This window comes from Sceloporus occidentalis, unplaced genomic scaffold (genome assembly GCF_023333645.1).
Source record: "Sceloporus occidentalis isolate IW3139 unplaced genomic scaffold, rSceOcc1.0.p SCAF_61, whole genome shotgun sequence".
NCBI lineage: Eukaryota > Metazoa > Chordata > Lepidosauria > Squamata > Phrynosomatidae > Sceloporus > Sceloporus occidentalis.
The window spans coordinates 86,369-110,071 of record NW_028317041.1 but is presented as its reverse complement, the minus strand read 5'-3'; the positions used below and the strand labels follow the sequence as shown (position 1 = coordinate 110,071).

At 36.0% G+C, this 23,703-nt stretch overlaps 1 protein-coding gene across 1 annotated transcript in view; it reads right to left on the bottom strand.

Moving 5' to 3' along the window:
• LOC149287379 (protocadherin-23-like) overlaps nt 1–23,703 on the bottom strand; it is a 143,692-nt gene that overhangs the window by 46,643 nt on the left and 73,346 nt on the right. The window contains exon 4 of the mRNA XM_089492889.1: nt 1,289–1,480. Within this exon, the coding sequence (XP_089349015.1) occupies nt 1,289–1,480 (192 nt within the window). The remainder of the gene's footprint in view (nt 1–1,288; nt 1,481–23,703) is intronic.

Sequence of the window (23,703 nt, the reverse complement as noted above, 5' to 3'; positions counted from 1 at the left end):
AGATGAACATCCATACCATTTGTATCACTGAATATCTACAGGTTTTTTGTTTTTTTTTCAGAACCGAATGTCCTCATCTCGATCATTTGTCCTAAATACGTAATCTGGCAGAAACTATATGCAGAGGGTGTAAATATCTTTCATGTGCTAACATATGGACCCAAACCATTGATAAAGATAGGGGAATGCTGGACACAGTTACCAGTAAAAAATGCAATGCATATATGTAAAGTACCGTATATATAGAAAGAGGCATCCCCTTAAAAAGTTCCCCTCTTCCAATTCTGCTAAATGTAACACTTCTATAACTAAATGTAACATCATTCCTAGTATTGTTCAGTGCCTAAGCCTTCCACAGAAATAATTATTTAATCATGTAAAAGTTTGCCAAATTCATAAATTTTCAGTGAATGCATGTTGTCACGACTTCTGTCACCCAGGAGTAAACAACACAGAAGTTATTTTCCCTGAAACATCTAGCAAGGGCTTGAGCCCCAAGATAAGAGAACAGGAACTTTGAATAAAATGCTACATATGCCAAGGTTTATTTTCTTTATGTGCTAGAATGGTCAGTACCCCAGTGGTGTATTCTTGCCTAAGCCAACTAGGTCTAGGTTAAGGGCAGTAGTTTCTGGGGGCAGTAGCCCCTCTACTGCATAACCAGGTGTAGATTGCACTGTTGGGTGATCAGGCTCCCCAGCATGCAACTTTTCTGTGGACCAGTTGAGTAGATAAAATATCTTAATTGAGTGAATTGTTTGTTTTCTGTGGTCTGCAGGCAGTGTGCCATATCTCAAAAATAGATATAAAGTAGTAAATAAAATTAGAAGGAACATACTTTCCAAGACATTGCATTTTCTTTGCTGAGGTAAACACTATTTCCAGGACACAGTATGTTAACAATGGACTATGCTGTCTATGTATTAAGCCATCTGTCGCTGGCACATAGTTCTTGATAATGACAACATTACTATAATCATAAACAATCCATTAATAGTACCTAAAGGATAAATCATGCAGGTAAATCATTGCCATGTTAACAAAATACATGCCTGTTTTATCATTGGTGTCTTCATGAGGCACTGGTGCTGGCTGGCCAGCGTTTTGTACTATACTTATACTTATTAATGCAACATTTGCTCCCAGTACTAAAATAAAGATATTTTACCAAAAAAAAATTATATTATTTATTATTTCAACAATGTAATTATTTTGGTTGTTTAATCTCAGATTCTTCAGTGCTTGGGAATGCCACTTTTATAGGAAGAAATTTTGAGTAAACTCATACCTCATCTTGTGCTTTCACTTGAAGGTCATAGGTTTCAGGCTGACCTTCCCGGTCTATGTCTTGTGAAACACAGATTTGTCCAGTCTCTCGATCAATACAAAAGTTTTGAGACTCTTTGGAGTTGTGAAACCCATCGTATATACTATAATGAATTCGACCAAATGGACCCGAGTCTGAATCAGTAGCTTTTACCTGCAGAAAAAGCAGATATAATTAATCAGATATAAAAATGTTTTTAATGTTTTAACTACCTTGATAAAGGAGAAAGCAAAATTAAAGGGCAATTTTAAAAATGACTGTTAAAAATACCATTACATGAAAATGTGAATTCTATGATTATCTGAAATTGAAATTCAGTATGTATTAATCCAATAGCAAGCAAATACCAAAATTACAAATCAACTTATACTTTGAAAAAGTGTGAATAAATTAAGAACAAAATTGTTTATTAGTATCTTGACGGTTTTGCAGAAAACTCAGAAAAAAGCAAGTTATTACAAGAAGTCGGCATACAAGAACATGTTTTATTGGTTGTAGACAGAGGGATAATTAGTGTGAACTTGTTCACCACATTTTATAAACAAATCTGTATATCTGACGCAAAGATACAAATAATAAAATGGTAATTAGTTTATCTCCATATACTGCATTAGGTCATATGACTGGATGTATCTATCTGTGGCTCAGTAATCTAGAGCCTTATATTAATGATTTAATCAGGGGAGGAGCGCAGCCTGAGGAGTGGAGAGAATATAGATGAAGGTAGATAGTAAGTCCTGTAAAAAAATGAGCACATCTGAAAGAAACATAGAAACATAAAACTTGACAGCTGATAAATACCATTGGCCCATCAAGTCTGATCATTATTTCCTGCTTTAAGAACCTCAAAACTTATTCAGGCCTTGGTCTTGTCTTAGATTCAGTTTAGTTTTACGTCTATCCCATGCATATTTCAATTCCCTCACTGTATTAACCTCTACCACGTCTACTCGAAGAAATGAGAGAGTGGCCAGGCCTGTAGACACTCAAAAATAATTCTAAGGAGGATTTCAGAGCAAACCTGGGTGTCCAGATGCAAATTTAATAGATTATAAGATCGCAAGGACATGGCCCTCTTCTCCATCTGTGCCAGTATGTTTTAACATGACTTAATGTGTTAATGTTATTGCCTATTTTGTATATTCACAATCTTATTGTTAGTTTTCCCTTCCCCTTTTTTAATAGTGCTACTAATCTGTTGACACTCATAAAATATAATATTGTAAACCAAAACACATGCACACAAATATATAAGCTCTGATTTGAATCAAAAACCTTTCACAACTAAAAATATGTGATGCTCTGTGTAGTGTTTTTTTTTGTCTTTGTTCAAAGCAAATTAACTTGTTATCAAAATGGGCCAGAGGCATTTAAAGACCCATTATATTACATTGTCAATATTTTCCAATCATTTAGTTCACACAGAGTCTAGAAGCTGAATCCTGTTGTGATGTAAAAATTGTTCTGCATTTAGCACATGTTTAAAAATGCTGTTACAGCTACACTTTACATTAAAACCTAAAACTAATAAACTCTCATTTCTAAAATATTAAACAGTCTAACAGACTTTAGGCAGCATTTGCACGATGTTTGGATCATTTCTTTGGTTCTTTTGTGGGTTTCTTCTCACTGTCATAAAATATGTTTTAGACGAAACTGGATAGCGCACATTGCAATTTAGACTAGTTTACCCCCCCAGGCTAACTGCTGCCAGCCCTCTTCTCACATCTACTGAAACACATTGACAACATATTATATATTTATAACAAGTAATTTAGTTTGTTTACATGTTAGAGGGGTATATTGAATATTGTTATATAAAAGCTGAAATTCAGAATTGATCTTTGCCATTGTAGCAAAAAATGGTCACTAGCTTTCAGTGTCCATGGACAACACAGCCAAAGCCAAATGTCTTCCTCAATATCCATCATAATCACATTTGTAATGCCAATACTGATATCTTAACACCAATGTTAGTGACTCCATTTCAATACAGTACGAAGTATTGAATAAGAGTTTTTGTAACTAATTTATACACTAATTGGCCACTTTATTAGGTACACCTTGCTAGTACCGGGTGGATCCCCTTTTGCCTTCAGAACTGCCTTCATTCCTCATGGCATACTTTCTACAATGTGCTGGAAACATTCTTCAGAGATTTTGGTCCATATGGACATAATGGCATCACGCAGTTGCTGCACATTTGTCAGCTGCACATCCATGATGCAAATCTCCCAAAGGTGCTCTGTTGGATTGCGATCTGGTGACTGTGGAGGCCATTGGAGTATAATGAACTCATTGTCATGTTCAAGAAACCAGTTTGAGATGATGTGAGCTTTGTGACACATTATCCTGCTGGAAGTATCCATCAGAAGATAGGTACACTATGGTCATAAAGGGATGGACATAGTCAGCAACAATACTAGGCTGTTGCATTTAAACGATGCTCAATTAGTACTAAGGGGCCCAAAGTGTGCCAAGAAAATGTCCCCACACCATTACACCGCCACCACCAGCCTGAGCCTTTGATACAAGACAGAAAGGATCCATGCTTTCATGTTGTTGACGCCATCTGAATGTCGCAGCTGGAATCGAGACGCATCACACCAGGCAACGTTCTTCTAGTCTTCCATTGTCCAATTCTGGTGAGCCTGTGTGAATTGTAGCCTCATTGTTTTCTGTTCTTATCTGACAGGAGTGGCACCCAGTGAGGTCTTCTGCTACTCTAGCCCATCTACTTCAAGGTTCGACGTGTTGTGCGTTCAGGGATGCACCAAAATGAAAATTCTGGACTAAAACCAAACATTCAGGATTCACTTTGCTGAAACCGAAACCAAAATAACTCCCCTCCTTAAAAAAATATAAAATAACTACACTTTTATTAAAAGTAAGTAACTCACCAAAATTGGACAAAAAAATGCAATAACAATATTAATATATATATATATATATATGATTGTTCACAGCAATCACACTCCTATCATGCAAAGTCAGCTAGTACATGCTGGAATCTAGGTATGCCTTGGCATGATAGGAGTGTGATTGCTGTTAACTATATATATATATATATATATATATATATATATATATATATATATATATAGTGTTTGCATTTTTGTCCAATTTTGGTGTCTTATTTACTTTTAATAAAAATAGTTAACACACCAAAAAAACAATAATTATATATATATATATGTATATATATAACAATATTATAAATATGATGCCTTAAGGCCTACGTCACTCCCAAACTTCGCTTTTCTATGGGGATTGCTGACCACTCCCAGTGCCCGAAGTGTCATATTTCAGGTGCTGATCTCATTCATGGCCTATGGTCATGCGGATCTATTGCCCTCTTCTCGTCTGAGCTGCAGGCTTATATTACAGGAATCCTAGGTATTTCTTTTCAAAGTACGGTAGAATGGGCGATCTTTGGAATATTTCCGCAGACTTTGCACCACAGTGCTTTTCGGGCCAGGTCTCTTCTTAGTATCCTATCGGCTGTAGGTAAACAAGCTATTTTATCCCAGTGGATATCCCCTCAGACACCTTCTCTGGAAATGGTCATATCCCGAGGACAACATTGTTTCAAATGGACTGGATTGAATCCATTCTACATAAGGAAAGCAAGGTCAAACATTTTTTTGATAGGTGGTCTCCATACATAGCGACTCTAGATCGATCCACAAAGAACTCGATCTTTCTAGCTTTCAATACTACTCAATGGTATTGCCTACAAGTCCTGAAAGGTCAACGCCCCATTCCATGGTTCCAGGGATGATCAAGCTGGGACAGGGAATTTTGTGATGGCCCAGGGGAGTCCAGATATGGAGGTTGGGAGCCTTCTGTTTAATTTTTCCTGTTTGCCTCATTCCTTTATCTTCTGATGCAAATTATGTTTTTTATTATCATTCAGCGATGTTCCACTATTTATTTGTGTCTGAAGCAATATTGCTGTCTTTACTCATGTTCAGTCTATGGATTGTATTGATTTGAAATGCTGATTGTAGTCGTACTGCACATTACTACTGTTATTTCAAGTAACACTTTCCCGATTAATAAAGAAATTAAAAAATATATATATTATATATATGATGTCTAACAGCAATCACACTCCCATTATGCCCAGGCAGCCAGCACATGCTAGAACTTGGGCATGATAGGAGTGTGATTACAGGCTCCCTATGCCATGCCCCCCCCCCACACTCATTTACTCATTCATTCCCTTAATCACACATACTTGCTCAGAAATCCTCCCCCACCCCCTTACCTGAACTGCTGATCTCTCACTCGCAGACTACAGCAGGGACCCTGCTACTTCCTCTCGAACAACTTCTCTGGCCACGCCCCCAGGGGAAGAAGGAATGGAGCAGAGTCACGTGATGTGCATTCACGTGAATCCGCTGGGTTCCTGCTTTTCCTGGCCGAGATGCTGTTCGCACACTGTGCGACCAACGGGCAGGTAAGCAGCCCAGCCCCTGCGGACGATTATTTCCGGCCGTTTTTTTTATTACGGCATTTTGCTGATTATGCCCTTTTCGGCCGATATATTTCGGCCACCGATTTATATCTGTGCATCCCTAGTATTCAGCGATGGTATTCTTCATACCTTGGTTGTAACGAGTGGTTATTTGAGTTATTGTTGGCTTTCTGTCATCTCGAACCAGTCTGCCCATTCTCCTTTGACCTCTGACATCAACAAGGCATTTTTGTCCACATAACTGCCGCTTATTTTCTGACCATTCTCTGTAAACCCTAGAGATGGCTGTGCATAAAAATCCCAGTAGATCAGCTGTTTCTAAATACTCAGACCAGCCCGTCTAACACCAACAACTATGCCATGTTCAAAGTCACTTAAATCCCCTTTCTTCCCCGTTCTGATGCTTGGTTTGCATGTCTTCATGCCTAAATGCATTGAGCTGCTGCGATGTGATTGGCTGATTAGCTTTTTGTGTTATTAGGCAATTGAACAGGTGTACCTAATAAAGTGAACAGTGAGTATAATTCTGTAAAAGAAAATAACTAATGAATAACTAAGCAAATAATCATTAAGGGAAACATTTAAAAACAATATTCCTTTTTTAATATAATTATTGGCAAACCAAATCGTCTGTTGTTGTTATTTTGATGTATTTTTCTGTTTTATCAAATGCTTTGAGGCAATGTAAAAATAGAAAATTCCATTATCGTCTTTAAATAGGTTAGAAGTCCTACACAGTTACATCTTGTATACACAGCATCATTAGTACAGCACCTCGTGTATGTCAAGCTTTCTCCCATATGGTACATTTTAAGCTCTTGTTATTCCACTGTCTTCATTTTAAGGATTACAGTCCTTATCCGTTAAACATATTAGTTCTTAGGTGATCTCAAGCATCTGTGGTTCAGATAGTGCAGAGTACATAAAACTGTCAAATAAAGATTAAGCTCCAAGAACATATAATCTGCTCTTCCTACCCAGTTCTGAAAAGCTACAAATGGTTTAAGGGGGAGTGTAAGGTAACTCAATAATATTTGCCTTTCTTGGCTTATATGGTATTATTAATGATCAGAGGGGCTTAAAATACACACAGCAATGCTAACAGAGGATCTGTACCTTTAAACATTCTATGTTAGTAAGATTTACAAATCAGAAGTTACACTTTGATATGAAATCACCCCTAGCATCTAAAAATTATTTACAATAATTTCACATCGCCCATTTCCAATATTTGGCTTAGCCTACTAAACAAAATTGCCTTTATGTACTCCAACTTCATACTTCATTTAATTTCATTTTTTTTTATTTGAAAGTATTCATCCTACACTGTGGCACCTTGAAACCTTAAAAATGATTGGCTGCAATAAGATGTCTCCTGCATGTACAAATGTTATAAATTAAGGAAAAAATGTGTCAGTTTATTTAGTACATTTTCCAAAAAATAATTGCAAAACAAGGACAAAACATATTGTCTGAGTTATTCAAAGCTACAACAAAGAATATGTAAATGTAATTACGTATACAATCAAGAACTTGGACTAAAATAGTATTTCATTTAGTTTGATCTATTTAGAGAATGATAGAACTTCTAGTTTTGAAATGGGGCAGACAGGGCCAAAACCAAAGAGGCGTCAAACAGGTCCACTTTTCCACCCAGTGTAATGCAAAGTTAAATCAGCTAGACCACTTGCAACTATTACCACTGATGTAACTGAACATTGTGCATGGACAGTTCTCCCCTTCTCGCTGGAGAAACTTGATAGGGTTAGTCCTCTCTGATGAAAAATGAGTGAGTTATAACTTAGTTTAACAAATTCTTTTGTCAACCTCCGCTTTAGAGAATAAACCACAGATAAAGGCATATATTCTCTCTGTGAAGCCAATTGTTTAGAGAACCTTACAAGCTTCTTCACAACAGAATTTTCTGATGGAAGCCATCATTAGTAGATGGCACACCTCCGATATACCCAGACAGTTTGGTCAAAACTGACATCCATCAAAATATTTTTTTTAAAGAGACAATTCCTTTGACATGTATTAAAGGCAAGTCTGCCTATGAAAATAGTTTTGGGCAGAATCTTATTTTATGTGAGACAGGGCTGGTGGAAGTACATTTAGATCTCTAAGGTCAAAATGAAGGAAGGTAACTGAGATTAAATTATTAATAGCAAACAAGGTCTTTCTTTAACACCACCCACACTTGTATTATTACCACTAATTAACGTTCTATTCTAAGAACAGTTGTTCATATGGCATCAGAAGTATGACTTACATATATATCCACAACAGCATTAAAAAATACAGATTTTTATGGAATGAAAATAAATCTTCTAAATATGAAAGCAATGCTAAATGTAGCTACCGGAATTATAACATAGTTAAACAACATTGGTAATCAAGCAGCTTTTCTTGTTAATCTGAAAAATATATGTTAATCTATGTTTTGCTGGTTTGCATTTACCAAATTAGTTTTGGTTTATAGTTGTTTACTGGAGGCTGATTTTTCTCATTTAGCTGTGAGCAGATGTAGAGTGTACAATAATCAAATGCTTAGAGCCTACATAAATGATAAATGCAAGTTCATTACATGCCTTGCGTACAAAGCAGGCTATTTATCACAACACATCATTTTTACATTCCAAGCAAATGTGCTGCAGTGTATTGTAATGTTAGGAAAATCCATAAATGGAATACCATTGATATACACTTGATACATTGATATATCACTTGAAGTACCAAGTCTTACAATGTATACTGTAAGTGCAGAGACCCCTGTCACTATTAATAAAAGAGTGCCAGGACATTAAGTGTATTTAGCACAACAGAATGACATAGGAAAACATTCCTACAATGTTTACATTTAAATTACCGATTTCATTAAATAAATGCTGCTTATAAATCCTTATTAACCGGCTTATTACACTGGGTGGTCACCTTAGCCAATGGAAAGCTGGGTTTATCACATTAAGCACTAAGTCTGACTTGCGTTCACTCTCCAGAGTGACATCCAGGCTGAAAGTCAACAGCTAACACTTGTATTAGTATTATCTTTTATTTATATAGCGCCAACAATTTACACAGCGCTTAATACAATACATATATTCAAGGGGTATGACAAGACGAGAATTGACAGACAAACCGATACATTAGGCGGAGAGAGCCCTAACACTTATTTTACACCAACTCACTTTAAAGGACAGCATGTCTAATCTCAAGTAAAAACATATCAGAATCATTTTGTCTTTTCATTATGGTTTTTGAACACTAAAATGTATGCTGCCTCATGTTCCCATCCATTTCAACAACAGTTAATGGAGTTTACCGCAGTGCAATTTTCTTTGTTAAAAAAAAAAGACAACATTTTTTTGCATTGTTTCTGTTAGTATCATCTTAACCTGGAACCTAACCTGATGTGTTTGCACTCCCATAAATGTATGAACAAGGCAAAAGGGAAATAAATCCTGGAGACTCAAGGGATACATTTCAAATTCTTGTGAAGGCTTGATTTGTAGAACCGCACTAAGGCATTGCCAATACTCCATGCTTTTACTGCCAGGACCGAATTGCTTACTGTTTCCCTTAAGTTTCCCATAAATGTATGTATACTAAATGGTAAATACAACTTATGTATCATCTATCTATTACCGGTATATTAATTCAATTTAATTCATTAATGCTGAACCCAGTACTAATGATTACTACCTTTCAAACAAGGCTGTTGATTTGTAAAGAGTTAGTCTTATCTTACTGAAGTACTTAATCTTAGTATGTTTATTTAGGAAATTTCCCTAGAAATAGTTTAAAATGAAAGAGAGGCAGAATACACTATTTTAACACATATTTGTCAGCTGCTCTCACAAATCAATTAAACATATAATTTTCCGAGACAAAACCTTTCACCAAACTCACTTTTTGTGGGGTGGAAACAGGAAGACAAGTGCTTGTGGTTGAAGATTTTAAAGCCAAAATGAAGCTATGGACAAGTGAGCATGGTGAATGCCCTTTAGTATAGAGGAAAGATTCAGAATTTTAACAAACTTTATAGCAGCAGATAGGATAATAGAATCAAAATCTTATGTTTTGTCTCAAACCAAATACCGTATTTACTCGATTATAAGACGAGGTTTTTTTCAGAGCAAATGCTCTGAAAACTACCCCTCATCTTATAATCGGGATCATCTTATAATCAGACCTCAAATAGGTCTGACTATGAGACGACTAAGATCCATATCCTCCGCAGCTGCAGGGGACCTGGATCGTCCTGTCTCCCCCACGCCCCACTTACCAGTACTTCTGATTCCCCAGTGTGTTGCTGGGGCAGCGTGTAGCGTAGACAACTTCCGCTGCAGCCAGAAGGAGGCGTGGCTAGCAGTGGGGGTTGTCTGCGTCCATCGCGCAGACCTTCCCCGGCTGTCAGAGATCAGAGTTCCCCACACCGGTGCCGGTGCTGCACCGGTGCGGGGAACTCTGATCTCTGACAGTCGGGGAAGGTCTGCGCGATGGATGCAGACAACCCCCGCTGCTAGCCACGCCTCCTTCCGGCTGCAGCGTAAGTGTGTGGAATCTACATGCTGCCCCGGCTACATGACACGGAAGTCAGAAGCACCGGTAAGTTGGGGGGGGGGGCGGGGGAGTGTTAAATGGGGGGCATAAGGCATTTCTGGAGGCAGAGTGGCACATAGGGGGTCAAAAGGCATATCATGGGGCACAATGGCATATAGGGTTAAAAGGCATATCATGGGGCACAGTGGCATTTAGAGGGTTAAAAGGCATATCATGGGGCACAGTGGCATATAGGGGGTATAAGGCATTTCTGGGGCAGATGTGCATAACTGAGGGGGCAGGTTGGAAAATAGTAGGAAATAAAACCAAAATTGTTTAGATGAATTAACATTTACTGGTAAAACTTTTTTCCTATAGGGTCGTCTTATATTCAAGCTTTTTCTTTTTTTCCTAAATTAATATTCAGATTTGGGGGGTAGTCTTATAATCATGGTCGTCTTATAATCGAGCAAATACGGTAATTCAACATAAAATCCATGTGGAAAAATGAGGACAATTGAGCATGCTTAAAACATATTTTTTTTGCAAAAGGAGGTTAGAATTTGGAATCTGAACAAATTGGAACAGTTCTAACATGATACCATCCCTGTTTATCATGAAATAAATTTCAAAGACTCAATAACACTGAACCATTAGGCCACCATTGCAAGGAGTGGTGATATTTTTCGTTTATTTTCCCTGTTAATTCTTTATGGAAATGTAATTAAATGTATTTAATTAAATACTTTGCTCCATTGAGTTTCATTGATCTGGGGCCCCTCTTTATCATTAAGACTGAGTCATTCAATTGTTTACCACAGGGCAGTGTAACAGTACCAGACCACGTAAACAAGACAGATCTACATCTAAAAGTGAGTTCTACTTTAAGCAAAAGTCCCAAAGCTTTGCTAAATGCTAATCATTTTCATTTCACTGGCTTATCTTGCTGTTTGTATAAAAATGGTCCTGTGCTTGATGTGAAAATGCCTGGCCTCATTTTGTAGCAGTAGATTCTAAACAGGCTACATCTAGATGTTATCTGAAGTCACCTTCAGAGAGATGGAGCATAAGTAAACTGAAATGCATTTTACTATGACTGCCAGGCTATTAATTATCTGAGAAGGCTGCGTATCAGGGGTATGGTGGCAATGGTTCTGTTGGCTCCTACTTAGTGTTTCTTCTATTCAGAGTATCACTTTTAATTAGATAAAGTCCCTTTGGTCACAGTGACATTAGCATCAGACATTCAACTTGGCTGTATGCCTATGCAACAGACGCACAACAAAAGGGTTTCATTAAGATTGTAAAACAAACAAAAATCTTACTGGCTCCACTTAAGCATCTGACATTTTTTCAAAATTCGACAGAATGTTTTCATGAGGTAAAATAACAACATTTTAGGACTTGACCAATTCCTTTTCTCTGAACACCAAAGTTTATTTAGGGGACTACTTGATCTGTGGATTTACATAGTTACATGTAAGTCATACTTGAAAGAAATGCTAATTTAACAGCTTGAGTGCACATCATGATTTTTACCACTCTTTTAAAAAAAAAAACCATGAGTTCAGGAGGATCTGACCTTGAATTCAAGAACACATATGTTTGGTTTAACAAACAATCTTGAATCTTACATATAGAATTAGAGAATGTTACCCAGTCTCAAAGCTTTGGTTTGCAATTGTATGGAACTCTGATGTTTATCAACATTCTGCATACTTGATAAATTAAATACTATACAATTATGTTGAGGGAATGTGTACTTTTATAAATAAAGTTGAAAGGCAGTTTGTTGACATTGTTGATTTTAGTCAAGGTGGATCTGTGTTATGTATAACTGGATGGCATCCTTCATGCAGATGTGGTACAGACCTTCTACTACTTCAGCCATGGCTCCCCATAATCTGAGGTTCTATGTTTGGGCTGTCATCAAGTTCAAACTCCCTCCATTATGTGGTGAGATATCAGAGTGATAAGCCAAGCTTTAGGCTAAATGTCTAGTCCAAGAGTTAGTGCGGGCAGAGAACAATCGAGCATCAAGCAAAAGGCAAAACACACGGTTAACAGTAGAATGCGTAAGGTTATGACCAGATCCTCTATAGCTAAGCTAACATTTGAGCCCTTCATTAAAATTAAATTAACAAAAAAAGCATTTTTGCTTCTTATTTTTTGTCCCCCATAATCACCTATTCCACTATTCTCCAGTCTTTCTCTCTTGTACTGCATCAGACAATATGCCACCCCTCTCCATATCCACCTTTCCCAATCTGTCACTAAATACCAGAAACTGCAATGTGATTGAACCTTCACCTTAAGACCTCTCTAGCAAGTATAGAGATAATATTAATCAGACGCACACTCTGACAACAGCAGAACTGACTCAGTTGGCAGGCTGAGAAAATGACTGTAAATAATTATGTCCATACTTGAGAATAGGCATGTCAGGTTGAGTCACCTAGAACTAGATGCAAGGAATACTGCTGCACCCATAACAGCTAAGCAAGGCATTGGACAATACCCATTCACGCTAAGGGCCTCGCAGCAATAGATTAAAAAAAATAAAGAGTAAAGATTCCATAGGAAGGGGGTAGAGAGAAGGTGTGGTTCTAAATATATTAGTAAAATGATGTAATGATGTTAGAAGCCGGGTATGTGACTATATATATTATAAATAGTGACATATGCATTTTATTTAACATTTCAGTTTTGTATTAGTTGCAGATTAACTATCACATACCAGTAAATCTTCTGCTGATAAAATTTGATGAACCAAGGGGAAAATACAGAGAGAAAAGATCCAAGAGTAATTGAAATCAGTTTTAGAACAAGCAGTTGGTAGAATGTTCAGACATTCTTATTATTATACATGAGAAAGCAGAATAATCACATACTGTATGCTACAATATCCATTCTGATATACCAGCGACAATTCAAAATGCTTTATATTCTTTGAATTGAAGCAATTTTCCTTTTCTACAAAAAATGCATTCCTCATCTTTATCATTCAACAATCCTGGCCAACCATTTAAAAAACCTTGGGTGTAATGAAATTGTAACAGATTTTTTTTATTATTCCTACCAATGAAATATAACAAAATATTTAAGGTGTGGTTGGACACATGGTTCCGATAGAAAACTAAGCTACTGGGATTTAATCACTAAACTGAGTTAAGGCATGGACTGTAAAATCTCACACGTAATACCCACACTTTTTTCCTGCTTTAGTGTGTTATATAGTGTGTTATATATATGAAAATCCCATACTTTATTTTTTCTGAAAGAAGGGCCAAGTCAACTCCCTATATTGTACCAAGAAAATGTGATATAATTTAACTCACAGTGATAATTTTTGCCCTTGATCCACCAATTTTGCCCTTATCGCAGTCAGCAGTTATGATGGTGGGTGGAAGTTTTTGAATGTTCATGACTGAAATCAGCAGAATGGTGACAGATGATTAGAAATCTATGGCACTAAAAATGTGATGCCAGTCAGAAGAACATGTGCTCATGCTGTACAAAGTGGAAAAAATCCACGTGTATTAACATGAAAACATTGCCTTACAAGGCCACATTTGACATATGACACAATGCAACAGATTTTCATGGTCAAAGAAAGCAAAATAAAAATTCATTTATACGAACATGGATACATCTGCGACATGAATTACTTATTCATTATTAAATGGGCTTCCTTATTTGCATATATCTGCTGTTTTATACACAGCTCTAGGTTACATAATAGGGTTGGCAATGCATGAAGCTGAATGTTACAACTATTTACCCTAGTTGTATAAATATATACAACTATAAAATGTTACATCAGGGTAGCAATACATCAGATTTTTCAAGTAACATGTTGCTATCTTTGTTGTTTATGTTAATCACTTGGAACCTAGCCCAGCTTATTGAGAGGAGAAAGAGAAGTACAAGAGAGATCTATAGAGAGATACTGTATTGCACTGAATTTCTTTTTTAAACAAAAAACAAACAAACAAAACAAACAGAATTTTGTGTGAACCAAAAGCCCAGGAAAATAAATTTCTTTTCTGAAAACGAATAAGGCAAAAAATAAATAAAAACAATGTGTCAGAATGAGTTTTGTTTTTTTCTTATTTAGTTTATTTCTATAAATATATGTATTTCCCTTTTCTATTGGTAGCACATTCCTGTTGTTTATTCTAAAATGTTTCTCATGTGTAATGTGTACATTTAATTAAGAATCCTAAAAATAGCCTCATTTTTGTTTTTTCCCTGGTATATAGTAATATATAACAGTAGCAGAAGCCATGGATATTAGTGGTAGGGATATAAACGTGGAATGTCCCAGTTCTTGGCTGGAAGTACCACACAGTTGATGCCAAAGAGCAGCTGTCATAAAGGCAAGGTTATTTTCCAACTTGATTCCCCCATACAGTAAAGAGGTATGAGGCAGGATAATTTGCACAAGCATCTTGTATAGAATGTTTATGCTTACAACTGAAGTTTAGCATTTGCAACATTTAACACATAAAATACCATAATATGCAAAACAATACTATACTGTATGTTAGTTACAGGCCCACCATCCTTATATGACATTCCAAGGGGGTCATGATATGCCATATGTACTACTAAGGTCTTTTTCCTCTGCTTAATTCTTTTCTTTATAGTTTTGGACATACAGGGGACAGTCCTTTCTACATGTATTTTTTGTTGTATGTCACATTGCAATAGAGCCTTATTGGCCAGTTATAACAAATGTAAATGAATTAGAACTGGTAAATATTTATGGCAGATATGAATCATTCCATTGGTTTGTAATTGAATTTGTATTGGCATAAGACATTTTAAACATTTTGTCAATTTTGGTACAACAGATTATTTAGGCATCATTCAAATATTAAGCATCCATGTACTCAGGTGATGCAAATCCGCAGGCTCAGTTGTCCATGTGTGCCATAATATGCAGTGCAAAGTGGTCTAGACCTAGATTGATAACAGATTTGTTTTGCTGCTTCTTATTTTTTGTTTCTGGAAACTAAAAGTAAAAAAAATGCTAAAAGCACAAAAAACACAGAAGAGTAGAATTTGACAGCAGATAAGAACCACTCTGCCCATCTAATCTGCCCATTTTTTCTGATGTGAGATTCAGGTCTTGAGCTTGTCCTAGATACATGATAGATTTATGCCTATCCCATGCACGTTTACATTCCCTTACTGTATTAGCCTCTATCACCTTTGATGGGAGGCCATTTCATTAATCTACCACCTTCTTAGTAAATAAGTGCCAATTTAATTAATTATAAAACAGAAAACTAGACAAAAGACCTAACTTTCAACTAGTTACGAACGACAGATTGGGTGTTTATTGCAAATAATGGTAATATTTCAAGTACAATGATCAATGTATACCTCCAGATGTCCAAATATGTTTGAAGTTTGGCTGTAAATTAATGGCCAGAAATCATCAACAGCTGTTGAGGAGGTTTGTTATAGGGAACACAATTAATGTTGTAAATATTAGTGAAATAAAGAAAAATAAACAAAATATAGTAGGTCTTCCTCTTCAACCTAGACAAAAAAGGCATTGAACAAATTTGATCAAAATTGCATTACATTGCTATAGTTCAATACCACTAAGGTCCTGTTTTAAGGCATGACCTAAGTAAGCTAGAAAGCTTGCAATTTAATACAATCCAGTTAGCTAATATTGGCATCATATTCACCAAATTTGCTCATTTTCTAACACTGGCCAATGCAGTAAAATTCTATACTTCATCAAAAAGACAATGTCACCTAGACAATATTAGCTTGAATGCAAAGTAGTATTGCAAGCAAATGTATAGATCAATGTTTAGGTTTAAGATTAGCTTTGACTGCATTTCTGCTATCATTTTCTGGTCCCATGTGCAAATGAACAGATATAACAAAGGGAATTAATTTGCATATGTTATTATTATCTTTTATTTACATAGCACCAACAATTTGTGCTGCACTTTACAATATGTATATTTAAGGGGTAGGACGCAACTAGAATTGACAAACTGATACATTAGATGAAGAAGTAAAAAAACCTAAAGAGACAGTAATGTCATCTCAACGGGAAAAACATTCCTTCTTGACTCCAAGGCAGTCAGATTCACCCTGGATCAACATTGCTTTATCTACTTTTACTTGTGATAACCCTGTAAGCATTTCATATCTAGAAAAACATCCAAATGGTCTTTGAATATTTTGATTCGATTGGCCAAAACGGCTTCCGGTGGAAATCTATTCCACAATTTAACTGCCCTCACGGTAAAGAAACTTTCTCTAAGATGAAAGCTAATTTCTTCCAATTTTAAGAGATGCCCACGTGTTGTCTTGAAGGTAAGATTATAAAGAGATCTTAAAAAAGATCTTTGTATTGATCTGAAAAGTTTATTGTGTCCCCACAAAGACATCTTTTCTCCAGAGAAAACAATGGCAATTCGAATAGCCTTTTTTTTAGTGCTGAAATTTTCCATTCCTCTAATCAGTCTTGTAGCTCTTCTATAAACCTTTTTTATGTCCACTTACTTTTTGTAAGATTGGCAAATTGGCAAATAGGGGGGGAATACGGCATATCTGAGGGGCAGAGTGGTTAATAGGGGGTATAAGGCATATCAGGGAGGGCAGAGTAGCATGCCGTGGTGCAGATGTGCATAACTGGGGGGGTAGGTTGGCAAATGAAAGGAAATAAAAACAAAAAATGCATTTTTCTCAATCATAGTTTTTATTAAATATGAAAAAATAGTTTACATGTCAATTAATATTTACTAATAAAACTTTTTTTCTTATAAGGTAGTCTTATATTCAGGCTCTTTCTTTTTTCTAAATTAATATTCACATTTTGGGGAGTCGTCTTATAATCAGGGTCTTATAACTGAGCAAATAAAGTATTTATATTTATTGTTTACTTTTTTTTACATTTTTCACTGCCAGCACCAGAGAGCAATGGAATGTTATTGGTTAATATCTTTGGGTCGTTGAAGACTACAGAGAACTAGTAGATACCCCTAAAGATTTTATCGTGACATTACAGGGGTCCTATTTACATTTTTTTTAATTTCTTTATTTTGTATTCATTTTTTTCAAGAGAGAAAACTTAATTCTTACTATAAACTTACTGTGTGATTATCTTTAAAGGATGCAGGAGTAGCAGCAGGGACTGAACCTACCCTACAGGGTCTCATTAACAATGTCTGATGCATTCTGCAGTATCAACTTTACTTATGTGTCAGCTTAAAGCCAGTAATGGTTTCTTTTGACCGCATTGTGGTCATCATTTGTTCTATGCCATCCTCCATCTTGTAAGACCATTCATTTTAAAGGTAACACAGAATGTTCATCACAAAGGAGTTACATTTTTGTGCCTTCATTTTTTTTGTGATTTCATTTTGTTATATGGTACCTGTGACATCACAATCACTGAACCCTGCATGTTAACAAGGCATTTTATCCATCATGCTAGCCAGCACTCCTTACAATTGCATGCTGTCACTTTCTTTTTTTTATAACATAGGTTACCATTGTAGAAAGAAGACGCATTTAGGATTTACTATTTAATGTCACTTATTGCAAAAATTCATATGATGGGTTGAAATTTGCAGTCGATACTCAAGAACTATAAGGTTTAAATATTATAACATAACACATTCCAGACCTATGAGATGATGAGGTGACAACACTGAGCTAATAGTTATCCTCACAATGATATTCCTCAGCAGGAAAATAAAGTATTAAAATGTTACACATGTATTGTAATGTTCCCATCATGCTGCCCTTAACTGACATTTATTACATCTAAATTTATCAAAACAATGTGTATTGTATCTTAATTTATGTGCATGATAACTACAACATTTTCCAACTATAAAAATCCATTAAAACTACATTATAGCCTACTTCCCGAAAGAATCTACAAAAAAATGATACATTTCCATTACCACAATGTGATTTATGGACAATGTCACATTCATCGAGCCTGTGCTTAAATTCCTCGCAAAACCCTGCTTGCCAATGATAGCTTTGTTTATGTAAAAAAAAAAAAGTTAAACACAAACAAATAAATTAGTCCTAATTACCTTCATTAAATAAGTATTGTCTCCTGCAACCAGACTCTGTGATGTGTCCACTTGTAAAATACTGATAAATAAGAATAAAATAGGCCCCTTGGCGCTAGCGTAGATGGCTGGACAGGGCACATGTATGAGTGGGGTTGAGTGCAGCGTGATTGGTAATGTGTGTATGTGGGAGCGCGGTTTGTGTGGGGTGTCTGGAGTTAGCAAAAGGGTTGGTTTAGTGTCACTTAAGTTCTGTGGATAGCATTTTGTTTGTCTAACTTAATTTTCTTGTCATAGCAGGCGGTTGTCATGTCCTTGCCAGTAAGGGATTATAAGTGTTGGAGAAAGAAAGCGATTGGTATTGGGTCTTAATCCCTCCCCTAACCTCTTAAGTGTTAAGGTTGGTTATCAGTGGTCGCGTCCACTGAGCTTTATGGACGGCTGGTGATTAGCACTTGATTTGTTGGAGATATGTCGATTTGTGTTGGATGAGGAAGAGTACCCAGGAAGTTTTCGGTGAATGGTGAACGGCTTTACATAATGTTGGATTATTTATAATAAAGTTTAATATTTATGCTTCAGTTCCTGGTTAATACAGTATTTAAAATATGTAACAAATGCTGTGGTCTGTTTAAATCCAAATTTGGTGTCTGTGTTTATTTAAAGAGGGTATTGGGTAGATCATGGTTGGGTCAGGTAACGCACGACCCTTTCCCGACTACCTTCATACATGAAAAAAATACAATAAACCACAACAGATTATCAAATGCACTGCTTTTAAAAGAAAAAAATAATAATTTACTAAAGAAAAGTGGCAATAGTTTTTTTGACATATGTTCCTTTTTAGTAAAAAAAATAAGCCCCTGACCCAAGTCTTCCCCCTGTCCAACAGAATGTGTCTGGTTTCTGTTTCCATGATTCAGCACTTTTGGTTGACTGTCACAGAGGTGTTACTGAAGGATTCAACTTTGACTCATGTGCAAGTAGTGTCACCTGCATGTAAGCATAGCAGCCAACAGTCCTGAATTTGGCAGGATGGTCCCAATAACCATGACATTTGCCAATAAGTTTCCCAATGTGGGATATTTAAAAGTTTTTAAGTATACACACGCAGAAAACCCTTTATTGCCACCCCTCATAAAACCAGACATAGGCAAAGTGTCCGTACAAGGACACCAGTGTCTGTGGCAAGGTTTGTAAAGGTCCTTGGAATATCATTACATTTTCCACCACAGACCCCAGTAAATGTCCACCATGAGCAATGTTGGTGCCTATCCCTGCGTGAAACAGCAATGTCTGAGGAAAACTCTGTTTGCTTCACTAATCCATGCAAAAAAAGATATATTCATACACTTTATACTGTTTGTTTTGTCAGATATTTAAGTGAAATGTGAGAAACTATTTTTTTTTGTAGAAGAAAATGGAATAACAATTACTTTCTTGTTCTAGCATTCCCTCCCAGTTCTCCTGAGAGAATCAGTATACAGTTGTGTAAAAAAAAATACACCCTCTTTAAATGCTACTTGTACTAATTCCCCTATAACTTGCAAAAAAAACATTGAGTATTTTTAAACTCAGGAGAAATAGTAGAATCTATTTAGCAGTTTTTTCATTTGCTTTAATATATGAGTAAAACAGCCTCTGTCTCTGAATTGAATCAGATAGCTCACTGTACATAACTACGCAGGGCCTGAAATTTGGTTGTTCTGCTTGAAAAAAAGACATGAAAACAATTATAGGATTATCTAACAGTTCTATAATTTCTTATGGGTCAGATGTGAGTTTCACTCCTCGAAACAAAACACACTCTTCTAATAATATATTTTTTCTTTTCATTTTCATTTCTTTAACAAGTTTATGCTTTTAAGTGTTCCCATGCTTCTTAAACTCAGTCTGTGTGAATTTTCTTCCCACTTAATAGTTTAGTATGTATTTGTTTTTCTAAACGGTTAAAATAAAGAGACCATCTGTGTATATGTTTTAGCCATGCCTAACCCAGGTTTCTGGGAGGCTTATTAAAAATAAAATCAACAAAGGAAGTAGTAGTTTTATGAAAATGAATATACCAGTCCAGGCATTTCTAAATGTATTTAACTAACACCAGAAACATTTTATTGCCAATAAAAAAGCATTAACAGTACTTATCTTGGATGTAATGTAATTAGTTTCAGACTTTGATACATGTTATTGGGGATACTATTAAAATGTTCTCAGAGGTAGTTACTGCCTACCGGTGTGCTGCATGATTCTGATATATTATGCAAATTCAAATTCAATGTTTCTTAGCAAATTCTTGTAAATAAAAAAAAAAATACAATGTAATTAAAATGTTGGATCACAGAAACTACACAGAATGGCCGTGGTGTTGCTGAAACCTCTTCCAAGTCCCAAGTAGTCATATCATTCTAAAACAGTGGTTCTTTGTGTGGTGCAGGGGCAAGTTGCTTATTGGGGTACCCCTGAGATTAAGACTTTCAGCCTTTCATTAAGATCCACCACTTTGTCTAGAGTAAATTTAGGCAACATTCTTTCTTTTTATGTCAATTTCTTTTAGATGAATGTTTAATGGACAGAACCCAGTATTGTGCGTGTGGGGGGAACTTTATCATGAGACTGTTTAAGCAGGCTAGTTCCTGGGCCGAAATTAGCCATTCCCTCCATGGTCCTCACCATTTTCTTTGAAAATGTGATGTCATCATAAAAATTCCACACTTTCACCTTATTGCAAGATTTTAAAAGATGTTGAAAAAGATCTGAATATATGAACAGATATACTGATCATTAACACATTTCTGGACATAATATAACCAAATAAAAGATGATTTATACAGCAGCTTACATTCAAAGAGAAAGGTAAATTCAAACTCAACAAGCATCACTCAAGGTTTGAAATTATAATGTGAAGAAAGAAGATATAACCACATTTACATTTCTTTTCATAGGAACCAATGTTCTACAGGCTGGATAATACTTGCACAATGATCATAAAGAAATTACAAGATGCTTTTTGTGAAATGTAAATCCATTAGTTTGACTGCACTACGGCAACGTGAATTCAATGGCTGTGCAATTATTCATTAAGAACAAAAGCTGACTTTTTAAAGCTGAATTTTAAACCTAGAATGTTCCAAAAAAAATGAAGAATGCACTTTTAAACATGGCTCAGTAGCCTTAAATCTTATCACTTTTCTGAAATGATATGCTAAGACATCATATGCAACAATGGATAGGGCTGGAAATAAAAGATAACAAAATATCCAAATTGTTAAAACAAGTTGTAATTCATTATGAATATGCTTTACATGCCTCAAAGTAATGCCACTCAGCAATGAATGTATAAGTAATTTGGTATAGCACATTTAACAGAATGCAATTATCATGATAAAACTGTATTGTACTCTTATAGTATAAACTTTAGGCTGTTATTTTTTTATTAACAGCAACATTATGCTTAAAGAAAAAAAGACATTATAAGATCAAAATAATTTATCACTAAGGACAAATTTAAAAAAACAGTCAATATAATAATAATACTAATAATATGGGCTATTAAATGGAATGGATGTATAATAGGATAGTAGATAAAAAACAAATATATTGTTGATGTGAATAACAGCAGGATAACTATAAAATTCAAGTACACTATATAGGCAAAAGTATTGGGACACCTGACCATTACACCAACATGGACTTTAATGACATTGCATTTTAAAAACATAGACATTAATTATTATTATTATTATTATTATTATTATCTTTTATGTATGTAGCGCCAACAGTTTACGCATTAATATGTATTTGGCCACCCCTTTGCAGCTATAATAGCTTTAACTTTTCTGGGAAGGCTTTCATCAAGACTTTGGAGTACTTATGATGGAATTTTTGCCCATTCATCCAGTAGAGCATTTGTGAGGTCCTACTTTGAGAATTAACCAATACAATCCCACAGTTCCAAAATTTTGGGGCTCTTATTAAATATCAATATTAGAAAGCTAAGTGACAATAATGTCACACCATTTGACAAAAGGATTATTAATCAAGTAGCTTTCAAAGTGGAAGTAGCGTTCCATTGAGATGTCTCTTTCTACACAGCTATGTCTACCTCCACATGACATTAATTGTTAAATAAATCACTAGCTTCATGTTCTCTCTACATGTTTAATTAAGTGTAAAAAATCAGTTTAGTACTTAAGGGCTCTGAGAACCAACATTGCTCAAATACACTGAGAACCAACATTGCTTTAGTATATGTAAGGGGTGTCCAAGTTTTTTCTACAGTGGGCCACTTCATCAGAATTGTATACGTGCGCGGGCCGCACTCATTTTTCACTGTGACAAAAAATATGGCCTTTAATAAAATATGCAGATTAAAATAAAATAAAATGACACAAAACCTTTACTCTTCCTCTCACTGATTTCTGGGCCTTGAAAGTTTTGCGACTACAAATTCAGGATTCCCTAGATTTATTCTAGGGATGAACTAAAATGAAAATTCTGGACCAAAACATTCAGGGTTCACTTAGCCAAAACTGAAAATGACCCCCACCTTTAAAAATAATAATACAAACTCACATGTTTAATAAAAGTAGGTAACACACAATTGGACAAAATTAGCAATATGACTTGGCATGATAGGAGTGTGATTGCTAACAGCAATCACACTCCTATCATACCCAGGCAACCAGTATTCACCAGGTTTCAGCATGTACTGGTTGACTTGGCATGATAGGAGTGTGATTGCTAACAGTAGTCACAGTCCCATCATGCCTAGGTTCCACCACTTACACATCCATTCAGTAAATGCTGGAACCTAGGCATGATGGGACTGTGATTGCTGTTAGCAATCACACTCCTATCATGCCAAGTCAGCCAATACACGCTGGTACAGGGTGGCTGTAAGTGATGTGCAGACCCCATACTGCTGGCAGCATCAATACACAAAGGGGGGCAGCTAGCCAGGTTTCAGCATGTACTGGCTGACTTGGCATGATAGGAGTGTGATTGCTAACAGCAATCACACTCCTATCATACCCAGGCAACCAGTATTCACCAGGTTTCAGCATGTACTGGCTGACTTGGCATGATAGGAGTGTGATTGCTAACAGTAGTCACAGTCCAATCATGCCTAGGTTCCAGCACTTACACATCCATTCAGTAAATGCTGGAACCCAGGCATGATGGGACTGTGATTGCTGTTAGCAATCACACTCCTATCATGCCAAGTCAGCCAATACACGCTGGTACAGGGTGGCTGTAAGTGATGTGCAGACCCCATACTGCTGGCAGCATCA